We start from the raw sequence: 20,617 nt of genomic DNA on the forward strand, positions 1-20,617 counted from the left end.
TTACAATTTTATTTCAATAATTTGTTAACGCACAGGGGTCTTTGACAGTGTGAGGAAACGGGAGAGAGAGAGAGAGAGAGAGAGAAATGGGGTTTAACGTCCACTCGACACAAATTAGGTCAATTCGGGTCTAACATATGGTTCGATTTTATTTTAACAATTAGACTGCGCGTAGGGGTCCTTATCAGTGGGAGGAAACCACTTATGATATAGCGCGCACACGCTTACCATTCAGCTATCCAACTTCCACCCCCTCCCCCAACCCCAGAAAATGGGAGAAGGCCATGCAGAGAAAACCGACGAAAAAGGTAACATAAAACAGCACTGCTTAACTCAATGATCTAAATCACACGAGTTAAAGCGTCCACCCACCCCTACGAACCCCTAACAATAACACGTAGGGCAAAGTGAATTTAGTTGTTTATTTAAATGGGGTTTAACGTCCTACTGTTCCTCTCCGACTGGGCTAGACGGGCATACGCCATATAGTGTGCTATGACGGAAATTTTGCCCGGGCAGTGACACTAAGGCCTACTTCTATATCGAATTATAACTGCCAAGAGATCTTTTACGTGCATGTCAATGTATACACGGGACCTCGGTGGTCGTCCCATCCGAACGACTAGACAGCTGTCCTTATTAAGCCCTCCGTCCTGCACCACTGACAAAGAGGAAACCACGTCGGAAAATCACGATGAATTTTCTCATCCAATGCAGGGATCGAACACACGACTTCCAGGTTAGCGAGCCAGTGTCTTACCCACTTAGCCACCGTGGCTCCATTTAATGAGAAAACAAGAATACGTAGGTCAAATATAAAATACTTTAATATCATTATCATATAACAAATAAACATTTGATCAAATAACAAAATAAATAAACACATAAATAAATATTCGATGATCCATAGTGATATTTATCAGCAGAACGGACATTTTATTTTACTCTTCTGTCAACCAGTAATCTTGGTCAACAAGACGTCCGCTCTAAACATAAGTAGTCATCACAAATGTAGGACAATTACTGATGTAATAACACAATCGGATTAAAATACAGATCTATATTTCGTTTCGTTTTTTTTATACTTTCGATGGCCTACACTACATGAACATCTCACCAGATGTTTTGGGAGGTCGCGCCAGATGACACACGAGCGGCTTTTGACCCTATGACACCAGACATGTAATTAACAAATCGGCATTAATGTTTCTAGTGGATTACCCACAGTTCCGTGCACATCACGCCAAAAACTCGCCGTAACAGACTGTTTCATTGGCTAATCCCTCACATTATCCCAATCACGTTTAAGATAACAACTCTTCCAGATCCTAGTGTAATAATGACAAGTAAAACGAAATTTTGAACTATAATAAAAACGAAACGAAATAGGATCTTTGTTTTAATCAGATTGATAAGTAGAGAATATATCGTGAATATGTATGAAAGAATTTATATCAATAATTTTAAATCAATATGAAACAACTGTGAAAGATAAATATTTAATACCAATATCAGTCATGCAATAAGAGAAAGAGAGAGATTAACATATGGTTCAATTCAGGGCTCACACTGGCTTTCAATTTTTTTTCAGCCAAAATGGATGATAATTTTTATATAAAAAAAATGTTCATATTTTTTTCCGCCAACTGGAATATTTTATTGCCAAAAATATGTGATAAAAAAGACAACACCTAACAATTTTACGTCTCGCCAAAATTATCGCCAAAATCAAATTTTTATCGCAAGTCCCGACTTTGGCGACCGACAGTGTGGGCCCTGGTTCAATTTAATTTCAATAATTCGCTTGCGCGTAGGGGTCTTTAGGAGTGGGAGGAAACGGCTGATTTTGATGGAAGAACCAATACAATATTTCATCTACCATTAACATTTTGATTCCTGTGAGTGGTTAGTGCGTCTTTCTTTAACCTTTACCGGGAGACTGTTTCAGATGGCATTATTCATCAAATTTGTTTTTACAAACTGATTTGTGTGTGATGTAGCAAAAAATGATTTGATATTCTTTTTTTAAAAACTTTTACTACATTAACACTATTTGACCTTTTGTCGGGGTCACCCGATATATCTGAACTATTAAAACTACGCGATAACAATGACAAACTTTATACCGGTTGGTTTGGTCGAGGGCCCACAAGAAGAGATACTCGACCTTGGTTGTATATAAAACGACGAATAGATGTACTGCTAATTTACAGCATGATGTTGAATAAATAAAACTGTTGAAACTGGAAGCAAATATGAGAGGTTCTTCGAGGACATTTTGGACATTGCCGACACATAAATGTTAGAATTTATATAATATCCACAAGAACAAATTTAAATTAATAATAATTTAACATTTTTACGTATTTTGCAAGAAATTACAAATGCGTTTATGAATGACGTCAATTTAGAAAGCCAAATACCAGATCAAGAGAGAAAACAGATAACCAATGAAAGCTGTGCTTAGAGTCGACGCAGCGGCCGTGACATTAACAAAAATTGTAGCTGTCACACTGAGACTGGGTGATCCGCCATCAACAACGATAACTCTTATCGTAAATAAGTTGTTTTTGTTGGCGTCCAACTCAGAGTTTAATGTGAGTCGACCAGTGCTTCTACTAACAATGAAATTCTTCTTCACTTCTTCACTGTTGGCGCCTACAAAACAAAATATAAAGTGTGTTTTTTTTTAAATGAAATGAAATAGTGTTGACTGGGATAACGAAGATGGGCGTGCGCCATACATTGGGCTATGGGGCAAATGAGGCCTGCTCTTATATCGAATTCCAACGGACACGTTTTTTTACGTGCACTAAAATATGTACAAATGACCGCGGTATGTCGTCCCATCGAAAGACTACACGTTGTCATTTGGCAGGCCAACCGTCGTGTTCCACTGAGTTTAGTGTCCACATTAAAACAATCTAGGTCATTTGGGGACTAACATAATATTCTACAGTTTTATTTCAATAATTTGCTTTGCGCGTTGGGCTCTGTAGCTTTACGGGACACAAGGGGACGCGTAGAAAACCCATGAGATTGAACAGGCGATGCTAATCATTGGGTCTAAGAAAGCACACCTCATGATTCAATGAAATATACTATGCTGTAAAGCCCATGTGTAATGAAGGGCCACATGTGATTTACGTGGTGGGGTTGGGTATTAATAGTGTATAATTTACCATCTAGTGTGTGATGAAGGGCCACATGTGATTTACTGGCTGGGGTGGGGTATTAATAGTGTATAATTTACCATCTAGTGTGTAATGAAGGGCCACATGTGATTTACTGGCTGGGGTGGGGTATTAATAGTGTATAATTTACCATCTAGTGTGTAATGAAGGGCCACATGTGATTTACTGGCTGGGGTGGGTTGGGGTGGGGTATTAATAGTGTATAATTTACCATCTAGTGTGTAATGAAGGGCCACATGTGATTTACTGGGTGGGGTGGGATGGGTTGGGGGTATTAATAGTGTATAATTTACCCTCTAGTGTGTGATGAAGGGCCACATGTGATTTACGGGGTGGGGTGGGGTATTAATAGTGTATAATTTACCATCTAGTGTGTATAAAGGACACCGTGTGATGTACTGGGTGGGGCGGGGGGGTATTAACAGTGTATAATTTACCATCTAGAGTGTAACTAACTGCCCCATTGACTCCTTCATCAACATCAGTACACACAAGTTGAGTTAATATCTTTCCTACAGTTGCAGTATCAGTTACATTTGTTTTCCTGGACGCTGGACATACCTACATAAACATATAATCACTCCAAAATTACATATCAACAACCAGGATATAAACGAGAGAGAGACAGAGAGAGAGAGAGAGACAGAGAGAGACAGAGAGAGCAAACGTATATCGTAGTTACTGTAAACGGTAAAAGAAATTCGCATAAAGATAGAGAGAGAGAAAGGAATGGGGTTTAACGACAACTCGACACAAACTATGTTATTTCGGAACTAGCACATAGTTCAATTTTATTTCAATAATTCATTTGCGCGTAGTGGTCTTTAGCAGAGGGGGGAAACGGGGGGACCCGCAGAAAACCAAGGAGGTTGGACAGACGACCCTACTCCTTGTCACGTACAACCGGGAAATCGAAACCACGCCAGTTGACTCAATGACAGACCTTATGATCAAACGCGCAGGCGTTAACCATTTGGCCAAGCAACCCCCCTAAACACAATACAATGAATGTAACAACCATGATATTAACTACCGCGATATTAACTACCTTGAACTTAACTAGCATGATATTAACTATCGCGATATTAACTACCTTGAACTTAACTAGCATGATATTAACTACCGTGATATTAACTACCTTGAACTTAACTAAGCATTATATTAACTACCGTGATATTAACTACCTTGAACTTAACTAGCATGATATTAACTACCGCGATATTAACTACCTTGAACTTAACTAGCATGATATTAACTACCGCGATATTAACTACCTTGAACTTAACTAGCACGATATTAACTACCGCGATATTAACTACCTTGAACTTAACTAGCATGATATTAACTACCGTGATATTAACGTGATATTAACTACCTTGAACTTAACTAGCATGATATTAACTACCGCGATATTAACTACCTTGAACTTAACTAGCATGATATTAACTACCGCGATATTAACTACCTTGAACTTAACTAGCATGATATTAACTACCGCGATATTAACTACCTTGAACTTAACTAGCATGGTATTAACTACCGTGATATTAACTACCTTGAAATTAACTAGCATGATATTAACGACCGTGATATTAACTACCTTGCACTTAACTAGCATGATATTAACTACCGCGATATTAACTACCTTGAACTTAACTAGCATGATATTAACTACCGCGATATTAACTACCTTGAACTTAACTAGCATGGTATTAACTACCGTGATATTAACTACCATGAACTTAACTAGCATGATATTAACTACCGCGATATTAACTACCTTGAACTTAACTAGCATGATATCAACTACCTTGAACTTAACTAGCATGGTATTAACTACCATGAAAATAAAATAGTTTTAACTCTGAGCAAACCGTTTCATCTTTAATTCACAAATTTATTCATCGACTTTTACGTCATTTAAACGCATACGCCGTTTTTAAACGCATACAAGGAACTGTCAGTACATGTAAATAAATAACCACTGCAATGGTGAATGTTCTCATTTAAACATATGTTAATTTATTAACTCACCGGGGCGTGATTGACGTCCCTGCTAAATTGGATATTTACAGTAAGAGTTGCTGTAGAAGTGAGACTTGGACTACCACCATCAGTAGCTATAATTCTAACTTGATGGGATTTCTGTTGATCATAGTTTAATATAGCCTTCAGACTAACTTCTCCTGTTGCAGTGACTTGAAATAAATTCTTGATAGTGGCGCTGTTGGTTCCTGTAGCAATATGTAAGATTACTGATAGATTACGCATGTTTATTTCACATATGAGACGTGTTACCGGGTGTTACAGAAAGTTATTGTCCACCTGCTGTCTGCATAACACCCGTCATTATCTCCACGGAGGCAAAATTCGTCTTATATAAAGGGTCATTATGGGAGGTTAGATAAAGAGCTGGCAGTTCTCAGTATAACAGTTAAAATCTAGATAATGTAAAGGGAATATGCTGAAAATTTCAGTTAAATTGATCCACTGTGAACCGAGACTTTAGCTTTTGAATTTTAGGCCTAGCCTCGATCATGATTACAAAAATCGGTACGATAAAAAAAAACATAGTCTCGATTATCCAGTTTTGAATTTAATCATCAATGAGCGTTGAGCGGCAGATCGAATTCAAATCCAGTAAATATCGCAGGCTAGCGATCACACCGAGAGTTGATTATGGTCTGGATAAGTTAAAGTCTAATTAATAGTTTATATACTCAGCCAAATTAAAAACTTGACACACGGGATTTTTGGGACTAGATTTTTAATATTTGGTTTAAGGCAACTATTTTAGTGTTATGTTGTGCACAGACGACCTTGACATCAACAGAAAGCAAGAATACGTCTCGCCGAAAGTCCTTGACATTTATAACGTTCGTGATGTCACAGTACCCCCCAAAATGAAATTCACAGACTTGGAGAACAATCGGAATAAAGTGTTTAGTAACGGTTGTGGCCTCCTCTAGCGTCTCGTACTGCTACACAACGTCTTCTCATGGATCTCAGAACATTGGTAAACACTACCCGAGGAAGACGTCGCCACTGCTCACCAAGAGCATGTTGAAGGTCCTGCAACGTCAGTGGTGGATTCACTTGCTGACGAACACGTCGTCCCAGATGTGTTCAATAGGATTAAGGTCGGGGCTAAGCGACGGCCAATCCAGGACTTGGACACCGGCATTTCTTAAAAAATTCTGGGTAGCAATTGCTGTATGGGGTCGAGCATTGTCTTGTTGAAACGTTAGTCCAGGCTTATGTCTCTGCATAAACGGAAGAAGAACAGGTTGCAAAATCTGATCCCTGTACTGGACAACATTTAAGTTCCCTTGGAAAACAACACGAGGAGAACGTCCATGTGCACAAAAAGAACCCCGAACCATGACGCTGCGGCCACCAAATCGGTCAACTTCTCTGACGCATACTTGAGCGTAACGTTCACCTCGTCTGCGGTACACTCGGGCCCTTCCATCGGCAAATCTCAAAGTGAATCGAGATTCGTCACTAAAGACAACCGAATTCCACTGTCTTTGAGTAAATCTTATGTGTCTTGTGGTCCACACAAGTCGGTTACGGCGATGAAGAGGTGTCAATATTGGTCCATTATAGGGCCTCCGAGCTCGAAGACCAGCAGTCTGCAAGCGATTTCGAACAGTTTGTGCAGTTACCCTTCCACCAAACATCTCTCTACTTGTGGAGGTTGCACTGACAAATCTGTTTCTAAGATGACGTAATCGTATTGCTTGAACTTCCTGGAGTGACGTCACACTTGGCGTTCCCGCCCTTGGGCGGTCGGCAATAGTTCCAGTTTGAAGCACTCTCATTCTAAGATTAATAATTGTCTGGCGTGAACAATTAAAGGCTCTTGCAACAGTGACCACAGACTGACCAGCATAGAGCCTACCTATAGCACGTAGACGTTCTACATTTGAAAGGCGCGGCATTTTCTAACAAAGATGAAAATAACAATTTTAATTTGTTTTTCCAGTTCAAGTTACGTGTGCGTGTTCAGTTTAAGCAAACTTGCATCGATTGACCCCACGAGTTTGTGTTTGCACGTGTTTTTCAGGTTTTTCATCTTTATATGCTCAAAAGTCACGTGATCCACGTGACTTTACAATTTTATGAAATTAAAGGCTTCTTACTACTAACTATCGTTAAAAACTCTTTAAAAATTTATTTGACTTACCAGAAAAAAATTTTTGTTGAAATTCATCAGTGTCAAGTTTTTAATTTGGCTGAGTATATAACATTTCAGGTCTAAAGAAAGGCTTGCAATAGGCTAGATTTAACTCTTACATAAATTTATGTCCAAAACAAATAGAATTACAAAAAACATCCATTATTTTTAGTTGTCGTTTTAAAATACATGCTAGAACAAATTCAATCTGATTAAAACACAGATCCTATTTCGTTTAGTTCAAAATTTCGTTTTACTTGTCTTCACACTACACTAGGAACTGGAAGAGTTGTTATATTACCAGCGTTTTGGTTGAAGTAAGGGATTAGCCAATGAAACGGTCTGTTACGGCGACTTCTTGGTGTGCCATGTACGGAACTGTGGGTAAACCACTATAAACGGGAGAGAGAAGAGAGAGAGAGAGAGAGGGAGAGAGAGAGAGAGATGGGGTTTAACGTCCACTCGACACAAACTAGGTCATTTCGGGACTAACCTATGGTTTAATTTTATTTGAATAATTTGCTTGCGCGTAGGGATCTTTAGCAGTGGGGGGAAACCGGAGGACCCGGAGAAAACCCACGAGGTTGGACAGGCGACCCTACTCCTTGTCACGTACAACCGGGGATTCGAAACCACGCCAGTTGACTCGATGACAGGCTTTATGATACAGGGCGCACGTGCTAACCATTCAGCCATCCACCCCCTCCCCCACTAAAAACGTCAAAGCTGATTAATTAATCAATATCTGACGTCATAGGGTCAAAATCCGCTCATATGTCACCTGACGCGACCTTCCAGTACAACCGGTCCGATCTTCTTGTTGTGTAGGCCATCGAAAGCATAAAAAAACGAAACGTATAGATCTGTATTTTAATCAAATTGGAACAAATTGGGCCAATATAATATATTATTAAACCGTTGATACTTACCATCTATTAGGTAGCTAATCTGACCATTCACTCCGGTATCTATATCTGTACAGGTTATAGTTGTAATGACAGTACCTATTATAGAACCTTCAGACACAGAACTATCATAATCACCAGAACATACCTAATAACAATATATAAAATAAACTTGAAATGGAATTGGCTTTAACGTTCTCTTTTGCCGCATGAATAGTTTTGATGAAGATGGGAATACGTCATGCAGTGTGCTATGAGTATTATTATTATTATTATTATTATTATTACCATCATTTATATAGCGCACGCTTTCACAAAATGTGTTCAGATGCGCTGTACAATATATATTACATAAAAAACTATAAAAAATAAAACATACGTTTAAAAATCTATAATAATTGTATAAAATTAAAACAGTAAAAATAAATCTATAAATCAAAAGCTTGTTTGAATAAAAGTGTTTTCAATTGCGATTTAAAACTCGATAAAGAGGTAGAACTTCTGAGAGTAAGTGGGAGTTTATTCCACAGTTTAGGGGCCTGCACTGTAAACGATCGTTCACCATAAGTTTTCAGTCTAGCTGTTTTACAGACAAGTGAATAATGGTCACTTGAGGACCTCAATGTACGAGTAGGGGAATATATATCTAAAAGCGACGATAAATACAACGGTGCCATATGATTTAAACATTTAAAAGTTAAAAGAATGACCTTATATTGAATTCTAAAAACAATGGGTAACCAGTGAAGTTGAATTAAAATAGGGGTGATATGATCATTATATTTACTTCTGGTAATGAGTCGAGCTGCGGCGTTCTGAACCTTTTGCAATTTATCAGTGAGACGAGATGGTAAACCAATAAGTAACGAATTACATTGATCTAATCGTGATGTGACAAGCGCCTGAACAACAGTTTTGATGGACTCAACTGGCAAATTTTTACTGATTTTACTTATATTCCTCAGTTGAAAATAACAAGATCTGCAAATATTGCTAATTTGTTTCTCCATGGATAGTTCACTGTCAAAGATAACACCAATGTTACAGACTGAAGATGTTGGGATTATTTCATGCTCACCAACTAAGAGTGAAACACCTTTATCAAACTTAGATACTAAACTGTTTGATCCAAAAAGAATGTATTCAGTCTTTTCGTCGTTCAGTTTAAGGAAATTGATTCCCATCCATACACGAATTTCAATAATACACTCTTCAATTTGATATTTTGATGTATTGAAATCTCCAGGCAGAGAGGGTTTAAACGACAGGTACAACTGAGTGTCATCTGCGTAAAGTTGGAACTGCAGACCATGTTCCCTGGATATTTGTCAATGGTTCTTTTACGTGCACGTCAATATGTACGCGAAGCTTCGATTTTTCGCTCCACCCGAACGACTAGACGCGAATCCTTTCCTTGCTATCCGCGAAACGGCGGTGGAAAATGCCGAGGAAGTTTTTCCGAACTTGCGATGCCTTGATTAGCGAGACTGCACCTTACTCCCTGTTCCAGACTAGACGCGATTCCTTTCCAGGCTGTCCGCGAAACGCCGGTGGAAAAGGCCGAGGAAGTTTTTCCGAACTTGCGATGCCTTGGTTAGTGAGCCTGCACCTTACTCCCTGTTCCAGAGTAGCTACCGATTTGATTAAAACACAGATCCTATTTCTTTTCGGTTTTTATAGTTCAAAATTTCGTTTTACTTGTCTTTACTACACTAGGATCTGAAAGAGTTGTTATATAACCCGCGTTCTTGATGAAATGGGGGATTAGCCAGAGAAATGGTCTGTTACGGGGAGTTTTTGACGTGAGGTGCACGGAACTGTGGGTAAACCACTAGAAATGCCAACGTTGATTGATTAATCAAGGTCATAAGGTCAAAAGTCGCTCGAATCACACCTGACGCGACCTTCCACTACAACCGGTCAGATTTTCATGCAGTAGAGACCATCGAAAGTATAAAAAAAACCGAAACGAAATATAGATCTGTACCCTAATACGAATATTGCAAAGTTGTAATATAATTAGGATATAATTGAAATTGAACCAAGAACCCCGTCGTTTTCTTTATAACAACATCTTGAAGATGGTTGTCTACCTTTTGTATTCTCAACATGTAACCACAAATTTAAAGTAAAGATACAGCATTTGCATTTTCCGCACGGCTTAACTTAGATTGATTATTTATAATGTCATTAAAGATACATTATGGAAGATTAGATAACGAGCTGACAGTGCACACTACAATACATGTAGTTAAAAACTAGATACTGTAAAGAGAATATTCTGAAACTTTCATCCTAAGCCAAGAAAACCTGATTTTAAAATCACTGTTACAGCTGTCATGATAATTAACAAAGTTTCGATAATCCATTTTTGCGGTTGAACAGCAGATCGGATTCAAATCCAATGAAAATCAGACACATAAGATGGCATCGTGAGTTGCTCATGGTCTTTACATGGTAACACATGTCTTATTAATAATTTATATAATATTTGAGACCTAAAGAAAGATTGAGCTCTTGCATAATGTATGTTTAAAACAAAATTAAAATATTAAAGCTTGATTGGATTTAAAATAGATCAATGATATTTCAATTCTACATATTATGATCTTTGTTTAACCATATTTGGACGGGTATTGCTATTAGAGATACGTCTTTCAAAATATATCATGAAAACTGGAAATCATTTTAATATTCAGCAAAATTCGACGGTCTGAATCGTTGCACCATCTCAGAATCGTTTATTTTGTGTATTGTTCGTGAAATCAAATAAGCTATGAAATACAGCAAAATGCGACGGTCGTAAGCATGGCACTATCTGACGTTTGCAAGCATTGCACTATCTGAATAAACGGTTACTTTATGCGTTATCGTGACCTGAAATAATTTATAATATACGGTCGTTCACCTGTCTGTGTTTTCGAGAATATCCCCTTTATGTATACATACCGGAGCGTGGTTAATATTTGTACTGATTAAAACATTAACTATAATAGTTGCTGTAGAACTGAGACTTGGACTACCACCATCAGAAGCTATAACTTTAACTTGATGTGTTTGCTGTTGATCATAGTTTAAACCCGCTGCTAGACTAACTTGTCCAGTTGAACTAACTTGAAATAAATTCTTGGTAGTAACGCTGTTAGATTCTGAATTGATAGATTAACATTACAGTAAAACATGGTAATAATTACACAGTTAAAAATAATAAGGTAGTTTACACCAGTTCGAGTGGCAACTAGTTGCCACCTATATATATAGAGGTAACTCCTAGTCTTTAGTGGTGTAAACTAATAACATTCAACTAGTGCAGAACATTACAATAATTCAGGTGGAAACTAGTTGCCACATCCAGTAGTGTAACCTGTCTGATGCACTTAGACAGTGTAATGTTACACTTCAAAAGTTTAGACCCGTAGGTGTAGATTAAGCATCCCCCCCCCCCCTTAAGGATGGTTTTGTAAATCACACTTCCATTTTAATTATTACACCAACATGGATGTAATTTGTTTCGTTAGATATTTATTTTAAGCCAACGACTTCTAAGTACAGAAAACTTGAAATTGGCTATCGGTCTCTATGATAATTAGTATAGGGCGTTTAGCCCGACCCAGATTACATTTAGACCTTCGGCTACTTCCCTTCATTTTTACAACGATCAGACTGATTCAAATTCAACTGCTGTTGGACAATTAGACAATCTGTATCAATTTACAATGAATATAAATCACGAGGACAAATCAATACACATATCTTTACAACTTAGCCGAATAATGTGATTTATTCAATTATGCACCCCACCTGAATTAAGAATTATCAATTAAGATATTGTACTTGGTAATATTTTGGAACATTTACACGTCTTTAAGTGTATACAAGCTAAAATATCTATACTTTACTCGTTATGAGTAAACACTCTAAAATGAGTTATAGTTTTGTTACTAGTGCAATTAAAGATGGGTTCCCGCGTACAAACTGGGTGATTTAATGGTATATATGGACTAAAAACATATTCAAACTAATTAATTTGTCATAACTTTGCTTCAAATCCTTCTCAAACATTGTAATTGCGAAGGAATGCCCTGCTATTAAAATTCGATCAAACCAGGTCATGTTTACGTCACGTCTTGGACGTCAGAGGAGAATTCATTGCATACATAAGACGATGTTGTCTTAAATCGCTTACTATTTATTACAAATATCGAATCCTAATTAAATTCTCGGATTATCCACTACCCGTGTCTTTTTCCGTCATTTTTATCTCAGAAAGTGTTGTACGTCTAACTCTTCATAGCGTTTATCAACTTGTACATCAAGCGCTAAATGTTCGCGTGTGACCTTTGACATCACGCGTGCAGAAAGTCTTAATCGTCGGGCTGTTGATTAGGGGAACCCTTACATTTTTGTCCTGTATACGCTCCATGAGTGTTTTTCGGGGAATCCAGTATTTTTCTAGTAAGATTGGATATCTCTACTTTCCATATATACCAAAATTGCCATACTTTTATTGGAAATAACCACCCGATAAATACTTTTCTGGGAACCCATCTTTAACGCCATATTTTACAAAAAAAAAAAAAAAAAAAAAAAAAAAAAAAAACCCTCAAATTGGAGGACACAAAATACTTTTGTAACGCAAGATACGGTGTAAAATTGACACCTTATTCGGAGGAATGTTTCCCTAATAAAAATTATACCTGTTGGTGTAAATGCAATAAAATGCTTTTAGAGGGGTAGCTCATCTCAAACACCCTTCAGCGGCTACAATTACACATTTCCCGGTGCTCAGTACTCATGAATATCGATTTCACTTTTGCAGCACAAAAAAACCGCTGTAAAATTAACGCTTTTCTATGATTTTTTCCCAATAATAGTTACACCCTTGGGTGTAAATGCAGTATAACACTGGTAGTCGTGTAGCTTATCCAACACACCCGACAATTACACCTATTCGGGTGTTCAGTAGTCATGAATATCCGTTACACTTGTTAGGTGTCGTTCTTTTAGTTGGTTACCTTTGGAAAGGTATTACATTTAAGAAACGCTAGTAGTGGTGTAAAGTTTACACTTAATTAACACTCCTTATAGATTTTAATTACACACATTTTTAACAGTGTGTATTCCAATAAATTAACAGAGAGGAGATAATGCTAGAATCACTAACACGGGAAGATAATGCTAAGACGGGGAAGATAATGCTACATTCACTTCAACGGGAAGATAATGCTACTTTCACTAAAACGGGAAGATAATGCTAAAGTGATCTGTCCATTACCACATTTTATACTTACCATCTGATCTCTAACTAATTTGTCCATTACCATATATTATATTTACCATCTGATCTATACCTAATTTGTAGATTTCCATAATTACTTACCACCTAATTTATAACTAATCTGTCCATTACCGCAAGTTATACTTACTATCTAATGCATAACTGATATGTCCATTCATTACCTTTTGTTATATTTACCATCTAAGGTATAACTGATCTGTCCATTGCCTTATGCTATACTTACCATCTAATGTATAACTAATCTGTCCATTAACACCAGCATCTGAATCAGTACAGGTTATAGTACCAACTGGTGTACCTGTTGGTGAATCTTCTGGTAGGGATACACTCTCACTTGCTGGACATACCTGTAGAAAAGGAAACGAATATTGTCAGAATAAAATATAAAAATAACCGTATTTGTGTTTGTTGTATTTGTGTATAGTTTACTGTCTTTGGCTACCACACCTGTTCTTTGGTACTTCAATATTCATTTATTCTAGATGTGGTACCTTATGAAATGGGGTATAACGTCCTAAGGTTCTGCACCGACCGGGCATACGTCATATAGAGTGTGCTATGTGGAAAATTTTGCTCGGACAGAGGCGCAACAGCCTACTCTTATTTATGGTTCTAACTCTCAAGGGTTATTTTAAGTGAACGACAATGTGTACACGGGGTCTCGTTTGTTTTTTCCATACAAACGACTAGGCACAAGATCAGTAACTACTGTTTACAAATCTTGTTATAGATGTCAATAACTGTATTTTCCACTTTCGTTATTATTGGATGAACAACAGGAATCACAGATTATACCGTAGCGCCATTGGTGGAGACGATAGGGTATTAAACCCCATTTGATAATTCTGTATTACATGTAATAAAATATCATAACAGGCCGTATGATGTTGAAATTTAATCTAGACTTTATTGGTAGTAGAATTACCATGCCTGGTTTTATATTCTGGGAAATGGTCACTCGTAGAATCACAATAAGCACATTCTTAAAATAGAGAAGGGGGGCGGCGATGGCTCAGTTAGTAAGACTGTGGAACAGTAACTTGGAGCTCCTGTGTTCGATCCCGCTTCATCAGGATTTTCCGGTGTGGCTTCCCTTTAACAGTGTTGCAAGGATAACATTATGGTCGATCGGGTGGGACGAAAAATCGGGGTCCTGCGTACACATTGGTATGCACGTAAACAGACCCTTGATAGTTGGAATTCGAAAAAATTATCCGGGCAACATTTCCCTCATAGCACACCATGTGGAGTATGCTCGTCTTCATTAGCCCACTCGGTGCAGAAATATAAAAATACCAAAGCTTACCGGAAATTTGTTATCCGTGACAACAGTTACCATGATGGTTGTTGTAAAACTAAGACTTGGACTACCACCATCATAAGCTATAACTTTAACTACGTGTGATGGTTGCTGTTCATAATCTAATCCAGTCTTTAGACTAACTTGTCCGGTTGTAGAATCGACTTGAAATATGTTCTTGGTAGTCACGAGATTAGATTCTGAAAAGATATGGAATTTGTGTTTACAAAGAAATAATTATATTGAATTGGTATAATATAATAATAATAATAATATAATAATAATAAATAACAATAATAATAATAATAATATTGTTTTTTCTAAAAATGGGGTTTAACGTCCACTCGACACAAACTAGGTCATTTCCAATAGATTTACGTTTATCAATAGAGAGAGAGAAATAGGGTTTAACGTCCACGCGACATCAAATAGGTCATTTCGGGACTAACACATAGGTCAATTTTATTTCAATAATTCGCTTGCGCGTAGGAGTCTTTAGCAGTGGAAGGAAACCGGGGGACCCGGAGAACACCCACGAGGTTGGACAGGTGACCCTACATCCAACCAGGGAATCGAAACCACACACGTGCTAACCATTCGCCCCCCCCCCGGACTGATAAGGGAAACACTAGTAGTTAAATTTTCATTAAAGGACAATATTGGTGTCAGTCATTATCACATATGTGCTACAACTGGTTAATCACGTTCCAAATATAATTTTAACACAGAGATCACTGCTACGATAGATGCGTAAAGAAGGTTTCAACAATCGGAAGTAACGAACACAAAAAAAGAAAACACGAGTAATCCCTCTGTATAACTGACTGAAGTGACGAGTGATAACAGATACACGGGCGAATTTCTGCTCACTAATAATTCCTTTAAAACAAATATTGTCCTTTAAAACAAATATTACAAATCAGTAGGTGACGACATGACAACAGACATATCGTACCACACAAGGTATTTAGACATATTTACCGTCTATCTTGAAGTATATATCAGCATTAACACCAATATCAGGATCTGTACAGTCAATAGTAGTAACAGTATTTGATGTTGGTGTTGACTCACCTAGCGTTATACTCCGACTAGAAGGACACACCTGGTAAAATTAATATACTAATATAAACTAATGATACAAGAGTTCATGGCTACAATAATCTCTTATTCAAAGATGTGCTTAAACAATCGGTTTGGTTTAAAATGGGGTTTAACGTCCTACTTTCAAGGAATCATGCCCTGTGCTGCCTCGTGGATCTGGAAAGCTCCGGGGATGGCTCAAATGATGATAATAATGGCATCGGAAGAGAGAAAATTGCAAGTGGTTGGTCTCTGTTCATTGAAAACTGATGTAAACTACAAAAGTTCCAAAAGCTTACCGGTGATTCATTAACATCAACAACTGTAACTGTTAGAGTAGCCGTAGAACTGAGATTTGGACTACCACCATCTGTAGCTATAACTAGAACTTGATGGACAGTTTGTGGATCATAGTCTAATACAGCCTTCAGACTAACTTGTCCCGTTGTTGAAGCAACTTCATATATCGATAGAACTGTAGCTGTATTAGATCCTGAAATTCAATATAAAAAAAAGCCACCTGAACTACAAATTAAAAGATTCATAAATATTTTCGTGTCTATATGGGGTTTAACGACCTACTGTTCTGCTCAGAACTGGGCTAATGAAGACGGGCGTGTCCCTAGTACATTTTATATCAGATGGTCCAGAACTAACGACTACACTATTTAAAGTGGAATAATTCAGAAAGTAGTGAAACTTTATCATTAACAAGTGCTTAGATCTATTTCGCAAGGCAATTTGCAGATTTGCCCAAGGTAATAAGATGTTAACAGGAGTAGGGCATGTGATTCTTGCCGAGGATTGTGGGTTAGGGTAAGGGTTAGGGATAGGGATAGGTCTAGGTCTTGGGTTTGGGTTAAGGATAGCGCTAGGACTGTGTGCATCTCGTGACATGAAGAAATCTGCATGCGGCCCTATGAAATAGATCTAATCTTAACAAGTGGTCAATATGTCCCCCGTTTTGGTCGTAATCGCTGTTTATACACTTCCAAACATTTCTATAAATGGTTTTGTGCGTCTTTCATAAACCCTTTTCGAGTGATCTAACGTCATCAGTATATATGAATATATATAATTGTTTGTTTATTTGTCTGTTTGGGGTTGATGTCGACTACACTAGGACTGCTCCGAGGTGCATTGTGCCACCACATTATGTTTCTGAGTTATAATATTTCTTGTTTCACTAAACTCACTATCTGAAAGTGTTAGTGGGTTCTCTTCGTGTAACTCTGGGAACACGGATAGTACAGTTTATAAATTTAACAGCGAGGTGGTTCAGTACTTTCACAAATAAAACTGGGGCCGCAGTGGCTCGGTGCGTACGACATGAGATCCCATGTTCGGTCCCTGTTTTGGCCGGAAAGGCACACAGTGATTTTGCGGTGTTGCCCCGCTTGTTAATATAGTCGCGCGGATGGGCAGAAAGACTGAGGTCCAGTGTACACATTGACATGAACCTAAAAGATCCAGTAGAAGTTAGAATTCAGTAGAAGAGTTGGCCGTAGAGCCGCTCTCTGAGCAAAGTTTCCTTTCCAGCACACTGTTTGGCGTATGTCCGTCTTCTTTGGCGCAGTCGTTGAAACGAAATGGGGTTTAACGTCCTACCGTTCTGCTCCGAACTGGTCTAATGAAGACGGACGCAGTCGTTGAAGAACCGTCGGACGTAAAACCCCATTTGTTTTTTTAAAAATAAAATAATAACACCTACCGTCGATTTTATAACTAATCTGTCCATTAACACCTGTATCTGTATCGGTACAGGTTATAGTACCAACTGGTATACCTGTCTGAGAATCTTCTTGTACTGAAACACTCTGACTTAATGGACACACCTGGAAAAAGAATATCCGATTCTGTCTAATAAGTCCAAATGTCAATTTTGAATTTCCACATAAAATTGAAATGATAATTTCTGACATTTTTTAAAAATCTGTTGGCAAAACTAGTTATTGGTGGGAGAATCAAGAATTGCAAACGATTAGTTGAAAACAAACATCCCACGAATTTTAAACTATAATATTCTAAACTAAAAAGTTTTTCAAGCTTACCGGTGATTCATTAACCTCTAGAACAGTAACTGTTAGAGTTGCCGTAGAACTGAGATTTGGACTACCACCATCTGTAGCTATAACTAGAACTTGATGGACAGTTTGTGGATCATAGTCTAATACAGCCTTCAGACTAACTTGTCCCGTTGTTGAAGCAACTTTATAAATCGATAGAACTGTAGCTGTATTAGATCCTGAAATTCAATATAAAATGAAAGCCAGTGTAAGTCACATATTAAAAGATTCATAAATATTTTCGTGTCTATATGGGGTGTAACGTCCTACTGTTCTGCTCTGATGGGGGTTGGATGGCCGAATGGTTAGCACGAGCGTGCTGTATCATAAGGCCTGTCAGTCAACTGGCGTGGTTTCGAATCCCCGGTTGTAAGTGGCAAGGATTAGGGTCGCCTGTCCAACCTCGTGGGTTTTCTCTGGGTCCTCCGATTTCCTCCCACTGCTAAAGACCCCTACGCGCAAGCGAATTATTGAAATAAAATTGAACCATGTGTTAGTCCCGAAATGACTTAGTTTTTGTCGAGTGGACGTTAACCTATTTCTCTCTCTCTCTCTGTTCTGCTCTGAACTGGGCTAATGAAGACGGACGTGTCTATAGTAAGAGATGAGATTAAATCATGTACACCTTGAAATGTATTCTAAGATACGTTGTTGGATTCTGAAATGATTTGTAAATAGATTAATATTGTCCAGATGTAGAATAAACTTCAAATGTTGCTAAAACATCGACAGAATAGCTAGCACCTGTGAATTTCCAAAATGAAATGAAATGAAATGGGGTTTAACGTCCTACTGTTCTCCTCCTAACCTGGGCTAATGAAGACGGGCATACGCCATGCAGTGTGCTATAAGGGAAATGTTGCCCGGACAGCGGCACTACGGCCTACTCTTATATCGAATTCCAACTGCCAAGGGATTTTTTACGTGCACGCCAATGTGTACACGGGACCTCGGTTTTTCGTCCCATCCGAACGACTAGACAGCTGTCCTTGTCAGGCCCTCGATCCTGCATCACTGACAAGAGGAAACCACGCCAGAAAATTTGGATGAACTTTCTCGGCAAATGCAAGGATCGAACACCCGACCTCCAGGCTAGCGAGCCAGCGTCTTACCCAGTTAGTCAAAATATAAAATCTAATGGACAAAAGAGTGGAATATTGGATGTAGAAAAATTGAGTATAACCGTCACCTAGAACCAAGGACTAAACATGGCAGGGTTTCGGGGCGTTTGGAATAGTGGGCCATGAAAAATTTATGAAACATTTTCTTTTTATTGCCTGTGGTGTTTTTCACCACAAGAGTTCCACATAGGGAGACCTGAGAAGAATTTTTTGACAAAATAATTTTATTTAAGTCCAATATGTGAATAGCATGGGAAGTAGCAAATCAATTATGAGCGGTATATTTAAACGAGGCAAAAGTTACCGTGGTTTAATTTATCTGCGCTTCCATGAATCAAATCCTTCTGGCTTAATTATACGTAGTTATATCTACCGTTGGAGCAGAACAGTAGGACGTTAAACCCCATTTCATTTCATTTCTTCATTAGCTCAGTCGGAGCAGAACAATAAGACGTTAAACCCCATTTTTTTAATTTATTCTACCTACCATCGATTTTAAAAGTAATCTGTCCATCAACACCTGTATCTGTATCAGTACAGGTAATGGTACCAACTAGTGTACCTGCTGGTGAATCTTCTGGTAGCGATACACTCTCACTTGCTGGACATACCTGGAAAATAACAGGTTCAATTAATTTCATTTAGCTAATTAAATAAGACTGCATCATTTGGACATAACGATTCAATCTCACGGCACTAATTCTAATATGGTTCTTCAAACCTAGCCGTTTCACAAATCGGTCTCGATTTGATATTGAATTGTTCTATACTTGCTATCGTGTTATGTACTTATATGTTAATGTATCTGGGCTATACTATATACCAAAAAACACCGGAAAACAACCGGAAAACTACCGAAAAACAAATGAGCATTATAGCAGTTTGAAATCTTTAGAGATATACTCTTCTTGAAATGGGGCCGTCAGATAAGCCTTCAAAAGAGAAAATGTACGTTTTTGATTTTTGTCTTAATAATGAGTAATTGCTCCACCAATCCTCAGACATTCAACAGTTCGTGGTGGCATGCTCCTAATCAATTGTCCAATCACGATTTGGGCCAATCTGATCCACTCCTCTTGCAGTGCCATGGCCAATTCTTGCAGTGTTGTCGGTTGACGTTGACGTCGACGAACACGTCTCCCGAACAAATTAAACGTGACACACTAAAGCAAAGATACGCTAAAAAGCAAATCTTATGCAAGAACCAATAGGAAAGCAAACATGGATAGATAAACCAGCACGCGGCAGTTTTCATCAACAACTCCTTTAAGTGTCAAATTTGACAATGAACCCCTCCCACGTGTATGGCGCTATTGCGTGTCGCTTGTGCAGCTCAGTGGTTCTGTTGGGGCGATAAGTTCTTCATCTGTGAACATACTCTCAAAGCCTGTCAAGTGTCCATGACTATTTATCATATCACAACCTGCATAGGTATTTGCATTTCAATATCCCCTACGTTTTTTTGAAGA

The 20,617-nt window shown here is 38.1% G+C and overlaps 1 protein-coding gene across 1 annotated transcript in view; it reads right to left on the reverse strand.

Annotated features, from left to right (window-relative positions):
- Positions 1 to 809: 809 nt before the first annotated feature.
- LOC126825512 (protocadherin Fat 4) overlaps positions 810 to 20,617 on the reverse strand; it is a 51,166-nt gene continuing 31,358 nt past the window's right edge. The window contains exons 32-43 of the mRNA XM_056103137.1: positions 19,636 to 19,759; positions 18,013 to 18,206; positions 17,673 to 17,796; positions 16,261 to 16,454; positions 15,860 to 15,983; positions 14,885 to 15,078; positions 13,802 to 13,925; positions 11,229 to 11,428; positions 8,304 to 8,427; positions 5,229 to 5,428; positions 3,632 to 3,755; positions 810 to 2,658 (exon numbers count right to left, since the gene is read on the reverse strand). Coding sequence (XP_055959112.1) covers positions 2,408 to 2,658; positions 3,632 to 3,755; positions 5,229 to 5,428; positions 8,304 to 8,427; positions 11,229 to 11,428; positions 13,802 to 13,925; positions 14,885 to 15,078; positions 15,860 to 15,983; positions 16,261 to 16,454; positions 17,673 to 17,796; positions 18,013 to 18,206; positions 19,636 to 19,759 — 1,977 coding nt within the window. The 3' untranslated portion in view covers positions 810 to 2,407. The remainder of the gene's footprint in view (positions 2,659 to 3,631; positions 3,756 to 5,228; positions 5,429 to 8,303; positions 8,428 to 11,228; positions 11,429 to 13,801; positions 13,926 to 14,884; positions 15,079 to 15,859; positions 15,984 to 16,260; positions 16,455 to 17,672; positions 17,797 to 18,012; positions 18,207 to 19,635; positions 19,760 to 20,617) is intronic.

This window comes from Patella vulgata, chromosome 1 (assembly GCF_932274485.2).
Source record: "Patella vulgata chromosome 1, xgPatVulg1.2, whole genome shotgun sequence".
Taxonomy (NCBI): domain Eukaryota; kingdom Metazoa; phylum Mollusca; class Gastropoda; family Patellidae; genus Patella; species Patella vulgata.